This window comes from Eubalaena glacialis, chromosome 5 (genome assembly GCF_028564815.1).
Source record: "Eubalaena glacialis isolate mEubGla1 chromosome 5, mEubGla1.1.hap2.+ XY, whole genome shotgun sequence".
Classification (NCBI taxonomy): Eukaryota; Metazoa; Chordata; class Mammalia; order Artiodactyla; family Balaenidae; genus Eubalaena; species Eubalaena glacialis.
The window spans coordinates 1,859,863-1,878,867 of NC_083720.1; the positions used below are offsets into that span (position 1 = coordinate 1,859,863).

Here is a 19,005-nt window from a genome sequence, read left to right on the forward strand (position 1 = left end):
GGCATGCGTCTTCATAGTGACAGTTAAGTGACATCAGACGGTGTCTGGTGTTTCAGCTGCCTCCATTCTTCTGTTTCGAAAAGTGTAAATTACAAGGGCTGTTTTTAAAGTCCCCTCAGGTAAGCAGTACCAGCAGTAGTTCTTCAGAGGCTGATGACGAGGAGGCAGACGGCGAAAGTAGTGGGGAGCCCCCGGGAGCCCCGAAGGAAGACACAGCTCTAGGAAACGGGAGCCCTGGGAAGGAGGAAAGTAAAGTGGACAGTCCACCCCCGTCTTACTCAACTCAGCAGGTATGATTTTATTTTTTCGAACTTTGTTTTGCCGGAGGTCTCTTTTCTGCCTCTAGTTTCTCTAAACATGAGCGTTATTGAATACAGACTTATTTTATTTCGAAAAACTTCTGAAGATTAGACCTGGAGAGAGTCGAGGCATACTTGCAAAATAAGCAAATGTGACTTGTACCCTCACTTTAATCTTGTTCCTCTTTCCTGAATCTGTAATCAACATTATCTTGATTTTGCGGCACCACAGAGTAGCTCCAGATATTTAAGTGTTGTGGAGGTTTTTTGTCTGGGAAGCAAGGGAAGGGCTTTTTTTAATAAAATGAAAGAGTGGAATGTTAAAATTTCAGAAAAGGTTGGTTTTGTAAGGGAGCTTTTTTTTCCCGATAGGTATCTGTTTTTCTGTTAACCGAAGGTGCGGGTACCTTACCAGGCTATTATTTTTTCTTAGAGACTCAGAGTTTTATAATAGACGCTCAAGCAGTTTTTAAATGAAAGGAAGAATAAATGAAGGTCCAGGCTGATTAAAACCATTTTAATAGGTGGTGTAAATCTGCAGGAAAGGACACTAGAAGGTATTACTACCCTGAGAAGTCTCGCTCCCACCTCCTTCCTCATCTACCGGGTCCAGCGCCTGCTCACCCCCAGCCCCTAGTCCCAATACGTAACCAGTTTTACCTATTTAAAAATAGGTCCTTCCAGTGTTTATTTATGCAAATATAAACATTCTTCGCCTTTTCATGAAAAAGGCTTATACTAATGCACACTCTGTTCTCTTCCCTGCCCAGCAATGTGTCCTGACCAGCTTCATCTGTACAGAGCTCACTTCCTCTTGCTCCGCTGCTGGTCTCTTTGTATTCCATCGTGTGGACGTGTCATAGTTTTGTTTTGTTTTCCTTTTTAGTCCCTGCTGATGGACATTTGTGTTTGCTTCCGTTTGTTTTCCCATCATAAACTATTCAGTGAGTAACCTTACATATCTGACATTTTATACGTAGGCAGTTCTGTCCCTAGGAGCGGTCACCAGGGGTGGCTTTACCGGGTCAGAGCGTGATGCCCTCCCCTACCCCTGGAAGAGTTTTGAACTCTTGCCAGTCTGATAGATGAGAAGTGGTAACCCCGTGAGGTTTCAGTTTTCATTCCATTTTTTATGGGCAAAGTTGAGTATTCTGTCATATATTTAAGGGCCGTTTGGGTTGCATTTCCTTCTCTATCTTGTTTTTGAGTTTAATAATTCTTTGTGGGGACTTCCCTGGTGGCCCAGTGGCTAAGACTCCGCACTCCCAATGCAGGGGGCCCAGGTTCAATCCCTGGTCGGGGAACTAGATCCTGCGTGCCTCAACTAAGTGTCCACACGCTGCAACTAAAGATCCCGCATACCGAAACGAAGATCCTGCATGCCACAACTTGGACCCAGCACCTCCAAATAAATAAATATTTAAAAAAGAAAAATGAGTCCTTTATATATTGGTACAAGTCATTTATCAAGTATGTGATCTACAAATATTTTCTTTTGGTCTGTGGTGTGTCTTAGTTTTTTTATGGTGTTTTTTGAAAAGCAAAAGTTACTAATTTTCATGCATTCCAGTTTATAAATTTTTTCTTTTATGAATCATGCTTTTGAAGTCATATCCAAGAAAATTTTACGTAATACAAAACTCTCTTTTCCTCTATAATATTTATAATTTTAGCTCTTACTTAGGTCTGTGGTCCATTTGACTCAGTTTTGCTTATGGTCTGAGGTTAGGGTCCAAATTCATCTGTTTGCGTATTTGGGTATCCAGTTGTCCCAGTACCATTTGTTGAAAGGGCCATCCTTTCCCCTGTTGAATTGCATTGGCTATTTGTTGCAAATCAATTGACTATAAATGTATGGGTTAATGTCTGTACTCAGTATCCTGTTCATTTGATCTCTGCGTCCTTAAACCCATATTCTACTTGACTGTTGCTTTATTGTAAGTTTGGAAATTGGGTAGGATCTGCCCTGCAGCTTGGTGGGCCTTTTTCAAAATTGTTTAGGCTTTTCAAAGTCCTTTGCATTTCCATATACATTTTATTTTTTATTTTATTTATTATTATTATTATTATTATTATTTTATTATGATTTTTTTTTTTTTTTTTTTTTGCCATACTGCATGGCTTGTGGGATCTTAGTTCCCCGACCAGGGATTGAACCTGGGCCGCCACAGTGAAAGCGCCGAGTCCTAACAACTGAACCACCAGGGAATTCCCCGTATACATTCTAGGAACAATTTGTTACCTTCTACAAAAAGACCTGCTTGGATTTTGATAGAGGTTGCATTGAATTCTTGAATATTTGATAGAATTCATCAGCAAAATCCTCTGGGCCTAATCTTTTAATTGTGGGATGATAAGGATCAATTTTGGGAAAATACAGTCTTAACAAAATTAAATCTGTCAGTCAGTGACCATTCTGTTTCCATTTATTCAGGTCATCTTTAATTTCTCTCAGCAGTTTTAAAAAATTTCTGGTCTGTGGTTCTCGAACATGTTTCTTAAATTTATTCTTAAGTATTAGATGTCTTTTGATTCTATAGTAAAGGTGTTTTCTAATTTCGATTTTCAATTGATTGTTGGTAATATATAGAAATACAATAGATTCTTATATATTGATCTTGAATTCTGCAGCTTTACTAATAAACTTGTTTTAGAAGGGTTGAAGTTTTGTGGTTTTGTTTTTGGGTTTTTTTTTTTTTTTTTTTTTTGGTAGATTACTTTGGACTTTATACATGCAAGATCATGTTGTCTGTGAATAAACAGTTTTACTTCTTCCTTTCCAATCTGGATTCTTTTAATTCCCTACTCTTGCCTTATTGAGCTAGCTAGAACCTCCAGTACAGTGTTGAATAGAAGTGGTACAAGCAGATGTCTTTGCTTATTCCCAGTCTTAGGGGGAAAGCATTCAGTCTTTGACCAGTAAAGTATGATGCTAGCTGTAGGTTTTTCATAGATGTCCTTTGTCAAGTTGAGGAAATTCTGTTCTACTCCTAGTTTCTTGAGAGTTTTATCATGAACATGCATTGGGTTTTTCAAGTGCCTTCTCCGCATCTGTTGAGATGTCCATGTGGTTTTCATCCTTTATTCTGTTACCGTGGTGTATCTCATCAAGTGATTTTCGTATATTAAACCAACCTTGTGTTCCTGGGATAAATTCCACTTGCTCATGGCATATAGTCCCTTTTTCATATGTTGCTTTATTGGTTATTTTGTTAGGGTTTTTGCATCTGTGCTAATAAAAGGTACTGGTCTATAGTTGTCCATCCTTATGATGTCTTTGTCTGGCTTTGGTATCAGGGTGATACCTGCCTCATAGAATGAGTTGGGAATTGTTTGTTCTGCCTATATTTTCTGAAGGAATTTGTCTAAGATTGAGATTTCTTAAATATTTGATAGAACTCACAAGTGAAATCCCATGGGCCTGGTCTCTTTTTGTGGGAAATTTTGTAATTACTAATTCAAATTTTGTTTACTTACTACAGGTCTATTCAGATTTTCTGTTTCTTCTTGGGTTGAGTTTAATAACTTTTGTCTTTTTAGGAATTTATCCATTTCATCTAAGTTGTCTAATTTGATATCATATGGTTGTTTATTATACTCTCTTTTAATTCTGTAGAGTCTGTAGTGATGTTAATTCCTGATTTGGGTAATTTTGTTTACTCCTTTTTAACCCCCTCAGTCAGTCTGGCTATAGGTTTGTCCATTTTTGTAAATAACCGATTTTTGGTTTTGTTACTTTTCTCTGTTTGTCTCTTTTCTCTTTCATTGATTTCTGTTTTGATCTCCATTATTTCTTTCTATATTCTTTGGGTTTGGTTTGTTCTGTTTCTAGCTTGTTGAATCTAAAGCTTAGATTACTGATTTTAGAGCTTCCAATTTTATTGAGACTTGTTTTATGGCCTAACATGTGGTCTATCCTAGAGGTGCACTTGAAAATAATTTGTATTCTGCCCCTATTAGGTGGAGCGTCCTGTAAATGAAAGTTTGGTCAAGTTGATTGATAGCGTTAGTCAAGTCTTCTATATCCTTACTGATTTTCTATCTAGTTCTGAAAATTTTTGAGAGAGACATATTGAAGTCTTCAAGTATACCTTTTGGGTGGTCTATTCCTTTTTCAAATCTGCCAGTTTTTGATTCATGCATTTTGGGGCAGTGTTGTTGAATGTGTATCCATGTAAGTGTTGTTCTATCTCTCTAATATATTGGCCCTTTTGTCATTATGAACTGTTTCCCTGCTAATACTTATCTTAGACTATTTTGTCTAATATTAATACTCCACCTGTCTTCAGAGTACTGTTACGTTATATATTTTTTCAGCTCTTAATTTCAGCTTCTTTGTGTCTTTGAGTCTAAAATTTGCCTTCCAGTCTTTTAGTTTGGTTTCATATTTTTATCCTGTCAATCAGTCCTTGCCTTTTGTTTGAAATGAGTCATTTACATTTAATGTAATTATTGATGATATTTACATTTACCATTTTGCTGGTTATTTCTATATGTCTCATGTTTTTTGTACCTCTGTCCCTCCTTTACTTCCTTTTTTCATATCAAAGAAAATTTTAGTGTACCATTTTAATTCTGCTATTGATTCTTGAGTTATGTTTTTTTGTTTGTTTGTTTGTTTTAAAGTTTAGTTTTTTAAGGAGTGTGGGGAGTTGGGAATAGGAAGAGCCCTGGGCAAGAAGGTTAGACTCCTTCTGTTCTTACCTAAAAGTTCTAGCAGATTTGCATGAATAAACGCTTCTCAATTTGTTTTTTTCCTTTGGTTGATTTCCAGAGCCTCAAAACGATTGCCTTTGACAATTGTGTTCAGTTTTACACTTGTTTTGAGGGAGAAGAGTCACCGACTGCTTCATTCCACCTTAGCTGGAAGTCCCATCTCTGGTGCATTTTGAAGAATCTCTATGTAACCATCCGTTAAGCAGTGTGAGCCCGGCGGAGCATGGCACCGGTGGTCTTGTTGTCCTTGGTCCCAGCTCCCTCTCTCCACTCTGCCATCTTGCCAGTCCCCTTGCCCCTGCTCAGACAGGCGCGGGATGCAGATGGGTGTGGCTGCTGCCTCAGCAGACACCCAGCTGGGGTGAGGTGCGCACCCCTTCTCTTTTCAGGTCTCTTCAGTCCCAGTCCTGGGGGCCCTCGTTTACCTCACAAGGAGGGACCCGTCAACCTGGGGTGTCAGGACGGGCCCTGCTGCCTTTGTATCTGCTGTGTGACTGGCTCTAATTCAGTCCGTACAATTCTTTGTTTCCCTAAATACTAAATACTCATTTACTAAATACTTCTTTTTTCTTTCCCTTTAGGCAGAACAAGCTCCAAACACTTGTGAATGTCACGTCTGTAAACAAGAGGCGTCTGGATTGACGCCGTCGGCGGTGACCGCTGGAGCCCTTCCTCCCGGCCACCAGTTCCTGAGCCCCGAGAAGCCCACACACCCCGCTCTGCATCTTTACCCCCACATCCATGGACATGTGCCCTTGCACGCCGTCCCACACCTGCCTCGCCCTCTCATCCACCCCACCTTGTACACAGCGCCCCCCTTCACACACAGTAAGGTAAGTCAGGGCAGAAAGGGCTGGAAAGCTCACCCGTCACTCAGACCTTGAGGGGTACATGTTTAAACAAACAGAAATCCATAAATTGGCAGCTTGTGTAGGACAGCATCCACGCTTGATTGGAGGGTCTGTAAATGTTTCCTTTTACCGTAATACCTTAAACTCGTAGAATTTTGAACCTTTACACTTGTAAAAACAATCATGAAAGTCATGGTTTATTCCTCCGGAATTAACTAGTGCGTGAAGAGTTTTTCAGGTGGTGCCGGCGTGACGGGTGGTGCTCGGGGACCTTCCACACAGGGCTTCTCCCCACCCAGAGAGCAGGTCAGTTCTCGACCCACAGCTTTTCGAGGCCTGGCTCTTTTTCTCAGTGTGGTGGGTAAAGTAATTTGAATGTGACATGAGTCCTCTAACACTGTCTGGGCTCTACAGAGTCTAAAATGACTGTCCTCTAAGCACGAGACCGAGGACTTTCATGTAGAAAGGAGCAAGCTTGAAGGAGGGACCCTGGGTGCCATGCGGTGGAAGCCCGCGTGCCGGCAGGTGAGTGGGAGGGGCTGGGGGCAGACTGGGAGGCCTGGCCAGGAGAGTAGTGAGGGGCTGGGAAAGTGTGATTTGCGTGCATTCCTGCTCCGAGAACCTCAGGTTTATGTTTAGTATCTTAGACTTTGCAGTGAGATTTTCAGGTTAGTTTCGTTCTTTGTGCCTCTCTAGCTATTTTGAACTTACCTTTATTGACTCTTATCATGAATTTTTATTTTTTGGTCACTTATTCTGCCTCGTGTTATTAGTTCTAGTCAGTCAAAAGTAGAATTTTCCCCAAACTCTACTGATAACGTTACTTAAAGCAGTGATTCTCCACTGGGAGAGAAGGGGAGGACGTGGCCTGGAAGGGGCTTTCTCAAGAAGGCCACACATTGCCATAGCTGGGGAGGGGCACAGGCGAGAGATTATAACCACTGGTTTATAACAGTGTAATCAGCTTGTCATGTTCTCCTATGATGAGTGCTTGGTGACCACTCACATTTATGCTTAAATTTTATTAGATTGAATTGCTCAATTTGAACACTTAATGATACCTTTGTTAATTGGGTGATTTTGAGTAGCATTATTCAGGTATGTATGCAAGGCCAGGCTAGTCTCATGGTCCGCCCGATGCGCAGCCCTTGCCCTCTGGGTGGACGTGTGAGCTCGGGGAGCTGCGGGCTCCCTGTTCTTACCTGAGTAGCGCGCCGGCTTCTAGTCCCTCGGGAACCACCCAGAGAAAAGGGTATAGAGTGGTCTCTCATACTTTCTTGCTGGTGGAAGCTGTTCAAGAATTAGTTCCTAAAAACCTTCAAGTAAAGTAGTGAAATTGATTATTCCCAAAGGCTATTGGGACCTCTAGTTAAAACTGATTTTTTTCCCCCTGAATTTTGGCCTTTTCTCGGGACGTTATAAGTAGTCTATAGAAGGGTAAAGGGGAAGGAGAACATTTCGGGGGAGCATCATCTGTATCGAAATCTATTTATTTGATACCCATTAAACTGTAATCCAGTAGATAGATGTGAAAGATTCGTGGCTGGAAAGGCAAATATGGAGGACAAGCTGTTAAGCTGTATTTCAGCCACGTTAGTATTAACGTCAAGATTATTCAAATACATTTAAAATACACTAGGTGGATGCCATTTTTATTTGGAAAAATGAGATGCATTTGACAGAATACTTCATTTGTACCTGGTAGAAAAATGTTTGCTTTTCTAAACAATCTTACGTTGTCACTTAACCAGGTTTTGCAAAGTTGGTTTGTGTTATTGGAGTTCGTTTGACTTACTTGAGTACTGTGGCTGCGTCTGTACCTAAATGCATCGTGTGTTCCCAGCCCCATAGGAGATGGTAGAGAAGAAATGCGCTCTATTAGAAGGACACAGACTCATCCTCAGCTCCGTCAGAGCAGGTTTCTCAGAGAGGCCAGCACCATTCAGCGTGATGGTCCACACACAGTTGGGAGGAGGGAGGTGGTGCTGAGTGTGGCGGGCAGCCGTCCCCATTGAAGCTCTTCTGACCTGCTGGTGTTTCTGTGTTGTCAGGGCCTTTAGAAATTTCTGCTCTGGTTAAATGACAGTTGTCGCCTTGAAGACTTTATGTCACTGTAGTTGTAATTCTTTTAATTCATACTTTTGCCATCGTGGGTAAATATATTTAGGACCTAAAATGCTTGGAATGAGCACTGTTAAAATTTCATTTTCTTGAAATTAGAAAAACTTGAAGACTGTTTCTGTTTTCAGATGTCTTCGTACCAATGATACATTTCATTTGTATGTTCAGATGTGTTATTTGAAAGTTAAAAGTAGTTGCAGGAGGTAAATATAGTGATGAAATACTAGAGAAAAAATTAAAACTGTAAGTGATAGGGAATTTACTTTCCAAATATTTGGGAATTCTCTAGCTATCTTTCTGTTACTGATGTCTACTTTAATTAAATTCTGGTCTGAGAGCATACACTGTATTTCTGTTCTTTCGAATTTGTTAAAGTGTGCTTTGTGGCCCAGAATGTGGTCTCTCTTGGTGAATGCTCCATGTTCCTTAAGAGGAATGCATAATCTGCTGTTTTTGGATGCAGGAGCAGTTGATTGATGGTGCCGTTGAGTTCAGGTGTGTCCTTACTGATCCCTCCCTGCTGGATCTCCCCGTTTCTGATGGGGGAAGGTTGAGGTCTGCAGCTATAATAACGGATCCACCTGTTTCTCCTGGCAGCTCTGTCAGGCTTTGCCTCGTGTAGTTTGATGCTCTTTTGTTAGGTGCTTACATGTTTAGGATTGTTACGTGTTCTTGGAGAGTTGACCCTTTATTATTAAGTGGTGGCCCTCTTTATCCCTGAGAACCTTCCTTGCTCTGCAGTCGGCTCTGTCTGCAGTTAGTGTAGCTCCACCGGCTTTCGATTAGTGTTCCGTGTTGTCTCTCTCCCCACCCACCACTTACAGTCGGTTTCTGGTAGACAGGTATCCTTGGATCTTGGGTTTTTTGGGAGGGGGGAAGGATCTTGGGTTTTTTGGGAGTATATTGTTTAATATACTCTGATAATCTCTGTATTTTCATTGGTGTATTTAGACCATTCACTTTTAAAGTCGTTCTTTTATGTGTTTGGATTAATAGCAACCATGTTTGTAACTGTTTTCTATTTGTTATCAGAGGCTTCTTTTTCTGCCTTCTCCACTTTTAATTGAGCATTTTCTGATTCCATTTTATCTCTTCTCTTAGCATGTTAATTATGCCTTTTTTTCAATTTTAGCAGTTGTATTAGAACATACATTTTAACTAATCTAAGTCCCTGTTCAGATACCACTATTCTGCTTTATATGTAGCATAGGTACTTTTTAACAGATTATTCCCAATTCCTCCATCCCATCCCTTGTGACATTGCTGTCATTATTTTCATTTATCCATATATTAATCACCTAGTACACTGTTATTACTTCAAACAAAGTTATTTTTTAGATCAATTAATAATAAGAAAAATAAAGAGATTTTATTTTACTTGTATTTATTCCTTCTCCATTGCTCTCCCTTTCTTTATGTAGATCCAAATTTCTGACCTATATTATTTTCCTTCTGCCTGAAGAGAATCTTTTAACATTTCTTGCAGGGCAGGTCTGCTGGAGATGAGTTCCCTCAGTTTTTGTTTGTCTGAGCAAGTCATTATTTCTCCTTCACTTTTGAAGGATAATTTCGCTGGATACAGAATTCTAGGTTGGTGGGGTTTTTTTTTTTCTTTGAACACTTAAAACAGTTAACTCCACTCTTCTTGCTTGCATGGTTTTAAATGAGATGTCCTCTGTGATTGCGTTCCTCGTTCTGTAGGTGCAGGGGCTTCTCCGCCCGCCCAGCCCCACCCACTTAGGCTGCTTTCAAGAGTTTCTTGTTGTCTTTGGTTTTCTGCAGTTTGAATACAATACGCCCAGGTGTGGATTTTGCAGGTATCTATTCTATTTGGTGTCCTCCGAGCTTCCTGGGTCTGTGGTTTGGTGTCTGCTGTGAGTCTGGGACGTTCTTGGCTGTCGCTCCTTCAGGTGTTTCTCCTGCCTGTTCTGCCTCTCCTTCCAGACTCCAGGCACCATGTTGAAATGTCTTCTGAAATTGCCCCACAGCTCTTGGACATTTTGTTCTATTTTTTTGGTCATTGTTGGTGGTGGTTTTTTGGGGGTTTTGTTTGTTTGTTTAAATTCTTGTTTCTCTTTGCATTTCAGTTTGAAAAGTTTCTCTTGACCTATCTTGAAACTCATTGATTCTTTTCTTGGCTGTGTCCAGTCTACCGATTCTTAGTTTCTCTTACAGTGTTTTTTTATTTCTAGCATTTCTTTTTGATTCTTTCTTAGAATCTCTCTGCCCATGTTACCCATTTGTTCGTGCATGTTGTGTACCTTTCCCATCAGAGCCCTCAGCATATGAGTAATTTTAAATTCCTGTCTGATGATTCTCAGCCATTTTATCTTGTTTGTATTCCCTCTTAACTGCTCTGCTGTCTCCCCCTGGACCTCTGGTTAGACCTTCTCATCCTGCACGTCATACCTGATGGTGTCTCCGTACCTGAAATGCGTCTCCTTGTCTCTCAGTCTGTTCTGAGAACATTTTTTGGATCAGTCTTCCAGTTAAGTGGTTCTCTATAATTGGGTCTAACCTGCCCCTTAAGTTTGAGTTTTTAATCCCACCTGTAATTCTTATTTCTAAGCTTTAATTTATTTATTTTTCAAATATGTTAGAAACTTTTTATATTCTCTTGTTCCTTGATCACTTTTTCTTTCATCTTTCCTCTCTTTAAGCATTTTACACATAGTTATTCTGTGTTTGAATGAAACCTTGAGGATCTAAATCTGTTTTTATCATGAGATCATGTTTTGTTCAGCAGGTGCTGAATGGGGGATGCTTCCTCAAGAGAGGGTTCGCATTTGCTGGTGCAAAAGTGCCAGCAGGGAGCTGACCCCCTGGGACCCTCTAGCTCCCCTTGTCTCCAGCTCTCCTTCCTCCTGTGGGACCACACCCATCCCCTCCTCACGGTGACGATGGCGCACACGTCCCCAGGGCAGCCATCCCTTCCCGCACCTCCACTGGGTCCTGTTTTTCTTGCCATGTTCTTGTCGGTTCTTTGTGGACCGTTTCCCTTGCTTTCTCCATAGCTCAGCCCTTTGTTACAAAAGTGTTTGGTGCCGTTTATCTGGGACGTAGAGTGAAGTGTCCCCCCCTCACTGGACCAAACCCGAGGAGGGAGAACTTACGGCCTTAGAGGTGAGCACATGGGCCACACCTCCTGCTCCCCAACAGAGCAGGCTCCCCAACAGAGCAGGCCCCCCTGCTGCGTGTGGCCCGGGAGCAGTGCTCGAGGCTTCCAGCTTTAAGTCCTATGTGTCTTTTCCATCTGGAGAACGTGTTATGAAGCAGTTGCCCCATTAGGGAGGGCCTGGAACCGAAGGGGGACACATGTCTTGAAGTCTCCACGGGAGCATAAGGGTTATTTGGAAATGGTCAGTGAGTTCAGTGCATTGAGCGGAGCCTGGTGACGTGACTCCCCCGTGGCTGTGGGCCTGTGGACCTGTCACCCCCTCACTGGATTACTTGTGTACAACCACTGCAGAAGTGTCTCATAAAGTTAAACGTGGTACAAGTGTAAGTTCAGTTGGAATTCGAGGGAGAAAAATGCTGTGTGGAAAATAGGGACATAAATAGATTGCCATCTGGGGGTCATGTTGTGACCTGTGATCTGCGTTTTATTTCAGAGGCAGAGTTCAGTTCTTCTGACCCTAAGAAACAGCGAAACAGAGGTGGGGCTTTGCCTCTTCTTCTCTGGCAGGAGTATTGAAGAGCCCCTGAGAAGAAGTGCAGAGTAGAGGGGTCGTCACTCTCTTGTTCGCTGGGATACAAGTGGACCCTTTTGTTTGCATGCTGGGCGTCAGCGGCCTCTCCCGCCCGCGCTCAGTGGCTCAGCCTTGCGCGCTCTCAGCTCCGTGCTCATGGCGTCTGGGATGACATCTGGGTGTGAGACGGGCTGGGTCTTAGGTTCCTGCATAAACGCAGAGGCGTGCGTGGTGAGGGCATCAGTGTGTGTGTGTCGGAGCTTCCACTGAAAGCAAAATTTTGCTTTCCTGTGAGTCAGTTTTGTCTCAAAGAGGAGAACAATTGAGAACTTCTGTTAATTGACGCCATGTGGATTTGTATAAAGATTGAAATCAGTGTTCCAATTTAATAGCGTTATCCACATGTTGAGAGGCTTATTTTGTGCTTAAATCATTAGTGTTTTTACGGAGGCGTGGCCCCAAAATGGTCTGAGTGACAGGTGCCTATTTTTTCCCTGAAGGAAACCATAGCTCTGGAAGTTAGTAGGCGTCCTGTGCAGAAGCATTCATACAAATACAGCTTGCTTGTTACGGACCCCTGCTCCCTTTGTTCTCTACAGCTGGGCCTCCTGTTTTGAGTAGACGGGCTTCTGAAGAAGTGTGTGAATCAGATGTGTAGAATCGCTAACTTATGTCTCCAATATAACAGTTCCATGGCTACATCCCCTTATTCTGCCAAGTTAAATTCTGCCCGACATTTATTGAACATCCAGTATGTGCCAGGCCCTGTGCTACATGCTAGAAAAATAAAAACCGGTTAGTCCCAGTCCTTGTTTTCAGAGACCTCGCAGTCTAAAGAGAAGACAAAAACACAGTCAAATTTGAAAACTCAAAATACTATGACGTACCTTAATAGGAATTGTAGATGCGGAGTAGGAAAATAATACTGAAGAAGGAGAACTCCCCGAGCCTGTGGGGTGGGTTTGCAGAGAGGTGATGCTCGGGTATCAAGAGTCCTGAAGGATGAGCAAAACCTCTCTGGAAAGACGCAGGCGGTGGCTCCCGGTGGTCAGCCAGGCTTTCTCCAGGAGGAAGGAGCTAGCAACGCTTGGCCGTGCCCGAGGGTCTCCGAAGTTCTTGAGTAGCTTCAGAGCCCTCAACGTGCTTCTCCTGTTCCAAGCTGCTTCTCAGAGCTTGACGTGGTGAGCGAGCGGCTGCTTCCCACCTGTCAGGTATGTCTGCCCTTAGCAGAAGGTCTTCAAGACTAAGAAACCTTCTTCCATTTGATCGTTAGTTTTCATCCGTCCCTTCTCAGCAAAGCAGCTCTTAGTTTGTCACTTCTTTGTGGAAACTGACATCTGTTGAAATACAGGTTTCTTGTCCTCGCCCTTTGCCCCTGGGGCTGCTCCGCCAGAACAGCTGGTCCAGGCTTCTTCTTTGGTCCTGGGCGTCCAGTCTAGCCCTGTTTCTTCCCACTTTCAAATCCCGAATCCGCTCCAGCCTCACCCTCCACCTGCGTCTCTCTGAGCCCATTGAGGGTCAGCGGGTGCGCTAAGCTGCTCAGCGGCCCGAGCTGAGGGAGGGAAGCGGGGGCGGGGGTAGGGTGGGGGGCTGGCTCGTGTCTAGGGAGACCCACTTGAGCACTCAGGAAATGCCTCCTTTGGGCCCGGCCATACGCTAAACCCTTGACATGCACCGTCTGGTTTAATTCTTACCACGTCCCCTGGAGGTAGGTATTTCCAAATGACAGATGAGAAAACTAAAGCACAAAAAGATTGAGTAATTTGCCTGAGGTCACACAGCTAGTAAAGGGCGAGCTGGCCCTGGACCCCTCAGACTGGGCAGCCCGGAACGTCCAGCTCCGTCACTGGCCACGCCTCCCAGGGGTGGAGCCAGAGGCAGCGGCTCTGACCTGAGCGAGCGCAGTCTCAGCTCAGACGTGGCCGGCCTGGAACTCCCGAGCCCTCCTCTTCCTCCCCACCTGCCCCGCCAGCGCTCCAGCCCTCCCGCCCTCCCCGGCCCCTTACTAACTGCTCTCCGCGTCATCCTTGCCCCTCTGGCTCCTTCACCAGGTTGCCACAGATCCATTTTTCTAATCAGCTGACCAGACCATCTCACCCTGCTGCGTAGAAACCTCTGTGGCTCCCCAGCCCCTTCAGGACGGAAGTCACACGGAGTTGTCTCTGCTGTGGCACCTGCAGCCCGTCAGGTTGTGGCACACTTGTCCCTGGACATTGGCCATCCCCGTGCTCTGACCCTTCCCTTCGACCCTCTGCCCAGCCAGGCCCTCAGGGTTCTGCCAGACCATCACCGCCCCTGGGAATCATCCCCAAACCCTCCCACTTGAGCTTACAGCACTCACTGCTCATTCCTGTGTCCTCAGGGACGTTCCCAGCACAGACCTGTAGCTCCTCTGCGTGGGCCTGGGCACACACCTGCAGAGGGAAGGCCGTGTGCTGCATCAGCGAGATGCTGGGGCGGCAGGGCCAGGATCCAGGTGGCCCCGTCCCCTTGCAGCTTAACGTAATTTGAGGCAAGGCAGACATTAAACCAATAGGTTAAAGATAAGTCTTGAATTATGACTGTGGTAAGTGCTGAGAGGGAAAATTATGGATTTTAGTGTGTTTGATGGGACGGCCCACCGTGGTCTGGGTGCTGGGTGGTGAGAGCAAAGTCAGTGATGGCTTCTCCGAGGACATGACATCTAGGCTGTGGCCAGTAGGATAAATGTAAGTCAGCAAGGTCTGAGCTGAGATTAGGACCTCCTAGAAAGTGGACACAGTGTGAGCCAAGTTGTGGGTCAAGAAGTAGCTTGGAGTTTGAGGACCAAGGAAAGACCCGTGTGTCCAGGGGCTTCGTGAGCAGGAAGGACGGGGGAGGCCGGCCACGTTCAGGACTTTGGGTTTTACGTCAGAGCAGTGGGAGGCCAGTGGCACAGCCGAAGGGCGGGAGTGACGCCCTCCTACGCACATTCCATGAGCCCAGTCTGGCTGCGGTGGGGAAGACCGCTGGGGGTATGGGGGGCGGGGGCGGGGGGCTGTGAGATGGGGGCCAAGGGGAGGGAGGGCCCAGGACGTGTGCAGGGAGCAGCTGACGGCCAGTCATCCCATAAATGTGTGGACCCAGCGCCCTCCCTTGGCACCTTAAGACAAGGGTCTTCCCCTCCCCGCCCCGGGGAGGGTGGGTTTAGAGCTCAATGTAGAATCCATCTTTTCTTCACACTTACACTGCACTTTGTCCAAGTGTGAGGGAACAGTGTAAGAGCTGACCACTTTAACGAGTGATTCCAAAGTTGACTTTGCAGCGAGCAGGAGCTACTCTTCGTTGCGGTGCGCGGTGATTTTTAAAATGTCAGATGAGAATAAGCCACAGGAACAGATCTCATGCAAATGGGCCTCATTTAAAATGAGACTAGGGGGCTTCCCTGGTGGCGCAGTGGTTAAGAATCCGCCTGCCAATGCAGGGGACACGGGTTCAAGCCCTGGCCCGGGAAGATCCCACATGCTGCGGAGCAACTAAGCCCGTGCGCCACAACTACTGAAGCCCGCGCGCCTAGAGCCCGTGCTCCGCAACAAGAGAAGCCACCGCGGTGAGAAGCCCGCGCACCGCAACGAAGAGTAGCCCCTGCTCGCCGCAACTAGAGAAAGCCCGCGCGCAGCAACGAAGACCCAACGCAGCCAAAAATAAAAACAAATGAATAAATAAATTTATTTTAAAAAATAAAATGAAATGTGACTAGGGAGGAATGTTAGAAGTCACTGAGTTGTCTAAAGTTTGTCTGATATATTCCTTGAGCATCAGTTGCTTTTAAAATCTACATCTGGTTCAAATTTGCCCCGTCACGTACAGCCTCATAAATAATCAAGTAAGCCTCTGCGAGATGTGCTCCCTGGGACACCTGTTCACGGCAGGCGTATCCCACAAGGTTTCAGTAATGACTTGTCTGTTTGTAGTTTAACTACTTAGGTAAATAGAATATTAATTTTGATATATGATTAGAACATTTTTTTTTGTAGGCTTTACCGCCAGCACCTGTTCAGAATCACACAAATAAACATCAGGTATTCAATGCATCTCTTCAAGACCATATTTATCCGAGCTGTTTTGGGAATACTCCAGAGTGGAATAGTTCTAAATTTATAAGTCTTTGGGGATCAGAAGTGATGAACGATAAGAACTGGAATCCTGGCACTTTCTTGCCAGATACAATTTCTGGTAAGGAACTCATTAAAACTTTCTTAAAGTCTAAAATGATCTGTGCTGAGTGGATTGCCCTCTCTGTTGCTGCAGTTCCCCAGCAGGAGCCCGGGCTGCTGCTTCCCCTCACCTCCACCTCTGGCAGGAGGCCCCTTGGCCCCATCAGGCTGCTCCACCCACCCATGTCTGCCGCCAGGAGCGGAGCAAGGCTCTGGGCTTGGTGGCCCGTTGCCGGCACAGGAGCCGGACGGGCCTCGGACACTGGGTCTTTCCCGTCCCAGGGCTGCTGAGCGTCTTGGCTCCAGGGGGCAGTGTTGGGCCTTTGGTTCTGGAGCATTGGTGACCAGCAGACCTCGACCCAGTGCAGCAGGGTGGTGTGGCTTGAATGCTATGACTTACGTTCCTTTTCTCTCTTTCTGCACTGACCCTACATGGGACCTGTGCCCTCTAACAAGCACCTTCCTCCTTGCGGCCTCAACTGCTGAGGTGCAGCTGTTTCGTCAGTGGCAGGGCAGGGCACGCCTGAAGAGGGTTTGGTACCTCTGCCTCATCTCTGTCTTCACGTGGTCAGAGCCCCTGGTGGTCCCACACCCCCGCCCCTGCATGTGCTGAGAACAGCAAGCTAGACTTGACATCTGGTCTGTGCTTAGAAAGGGTTTCTAACTGTGTGACCTTGGGCAAGTTGCTTAGCCTCTCTGAGCCTCAGTTTCTTCATCTTCAGGATAGGAATGATAGTACTAAGCTCAGAAAGTAGTTTTAAGACATTAAATAACTTTTGGAAAGCACCTAGCACAGGAATTGGCACATAGTAGGTGCTCAATAAATTTTTCTTCTCAGATGAAAGCTAGTTGACTAGTGTCATCCCATTGGAATCCTAACTTCAGTAGCAGCCCCAGTGTTCATAGTTTAGTCAGCAGATGTCCTTTAGGTTTTAGCTAAATGCTCTTTCTTTTAGAAGCCTTAATTTTCCCATTCTTCTCTGAAGGGAATGACATATTAGGGCCAACACTCTCAGAAACAAGACCTGAAGCTCTTCCACCTCCATCTAGCAATGAAACGCCTGCAGTTCCAGATAGTAAAGAGAAAAAAAATGCTGCGAAAAAGAAATGTTTGTACAATTTCCAAGATGCTTTTATGGAAGCAAACAAAGTTGTGATGGCCACGTCGTCAGCCACCTCCTCTGTGTCCTGCACGGCCACCACGGTGCAGTCAAGCAACAGCCAGTTCAGAGTGTCGTCCAAGAGACCGCCCTCCCTAGGTAAGGCCCACCAGCTCGCAGGGACCCTCGGGGTTGGCGCTGCATATTTGCTCCTTCTTCCTCAGCATCTCCGTAATTCCCTTTCACTCGGCCTGGCCAGCGATGTCAGTGTAATTAACACCTAGGAATGCTCATGCACAAAGAGCATGTCCTCTAGGACTCTGACGAGAATTTTACTGTCACACTGACACCCTCCAGGGCTTTGCCACACGGTGTCCTGCCTTTCCTCTCTGCGCTTCTTGTCCTGTGGTAGGAAGAGGTCGTTGCTTTCTGAACGCGTGGAGGAATTTTTAGGCATCTGAAAGTAGAAGCCTCATGGAGAGTCAGCTGGTGGGGCTGCTGACCAGCCCGAGATGCAGCCCCTGCTGCCGTGCAGATCACTGGTGTGGAGGTGGTGTCGCTGTCACACTCTGATCTGAGCACAGCGAAGAGGGGGCTTGAGAGCAAGGGGGCAGTCAGAGACCAGTGGCAAATGTCAAAGGGACACGGGAGCCGGATCAGAGAGAGAGGCCTCACTAGCCAAAGTTAGGACTGTTTGAGCATTGGAAAGAATAAGGGAACTGATTGTAGCACGCAAGTAAAGTCGAGAATCCTTCGGGATGCTCAAAAGAGGGAGTCGGGTGGGAAGCTGTCTGGGTAGAAGCCTGCTGCTGACTACGTGTGCAAGACCGATACAGATAGAAGGCCGCTCTGCAGCCAGCCGGTGACAGGGGGCCCAGGTAAGCGTCCTCATGGGCGTTAGGACGTTGGATCTCAGTTTGGGGAATGCAGTAGAGCCGGTGTCTGGGAGCAGCACCCACAGGTGACTGGCAGATTGCAGAGGGAAGATAAGGCGCCGGCTGCCCCCTGCACACCTGATCAGATGCAGCCTCACCGCCAGGAGCAAACACGTTAGGTGCTTCCTGTGCGATTAGATGGGAAGAGCCAACGTAACCTTCGCAGGGTGTGTGCGTAGAACATTTCAGCTAAATCAGACGTGAGACTGTAAATCCAGAATTGTGGACAGCTGGCCTCAACTCAAAAAGTGTCAGCATTGTGGAAGGAAAAAAAGAAAGTTTAAAAGATGCTGGGTTGGAGGAAAAGCTGCAGAGGACTGTGGGAGAGGCCGGAAGTCTGGATGGGGTTGTACGTGAGATGAGAATGTCACCTCGAGGTTAATTGTCTGTAGTTGGCGCTGGTGTCGAAGTTTTACGGCAAAGCGTGCATGTTCTCAGGAGTCCGGGCTGGAATGTTTAGGAGTGAGTGCAGCTTGCTTCGACATGTTAAGCCACCAATAAAGTGTGTGTGTGTGTGTGTGTGTGTGTGTGTGTGTGTGTGTGTGAGAGAGAGAGAGAGAGAGAGAGTAAATATAACAAAATAGTAAATAGTTTTGAATCTAGGTGTAGGGTGTATGGGTATTCTTTGTACTATTCCTTCAAGTTTTTTATAGATTTGAACATTTTCAGACCAAAAGTTGGTTTTAAAAAAAAAAAAAAAAGTTTTAACTTAGAGAAGCCTGAACGTCTGCCTGACCTTGGCCACTGGCAGTGACTCTGGCATCTCTGAACGCAGGTGACGTCTTTCACGGCATCAACAAGGAGGATCACAGGCACGGGGTGCCGGCGGCCCCGAGGAACAGCCCCACAGGCCTGGTGCCGCTTCCCGCCCTCCCTCCCGCCGCCCTCTCTCCAGCCTCCGCGCCTCACCTTGCCAGTCTCGCAGCCCCGTCCTTCCCCAAAACGGCCGCCACCTCTCCCGGGTTTGCGGATTCACGCAAGAGCTTCTGTCCTGCTCCCGTGGCCCCCACCACAGACGGCTCCGTCAGCGCGCCTCCCAGCGTCTGCAGGTGAGCCCGGGCCGGCGGGGGAGGCCGGCGCGCTTCAGAATGGGTGCCGTGCGACCTAACCCTGCAGGAC

At 45.8% G+C, this 19,005-nt stretch overlaps 1 protein-coding gene across 3 annotated transcripts in view; it reads left to right on the plus strand.

Moving 5' to 3' along the window:
- The window catches only part of LOC133092538 (protein FAM193A-like), a 171,055-nt gene that overhangs the window by 125,642 nt on the left and 26,408 nt on the right, over nt 1–19,005 (plus strand). For all 3 annotated transcript variants that reach the window (XM_061191884.1, XM_061191885.1, XM_061191883.1), the window contains 5 exons: nt 111–290; nt 5,597–5,848; nt 15,672–15,870; nt 16,838–17,110; nt 18,662–18,935. In XM_061191884.1, the coding sequence (XP_061047867.1) occupies nt 111–290; nt 5,597–5,848; nt 15,672–15,870; nt 16,838–17,110; nt 18,662–18,935 (1,178 nt within the window). The remainder of the gene's footprint in view (nt 1–110; nt 291–5,596; nt 5,849–15,671; nt 15,871–16,837; nt 17,111–18,661; nt 18,936–19,005) is intronic.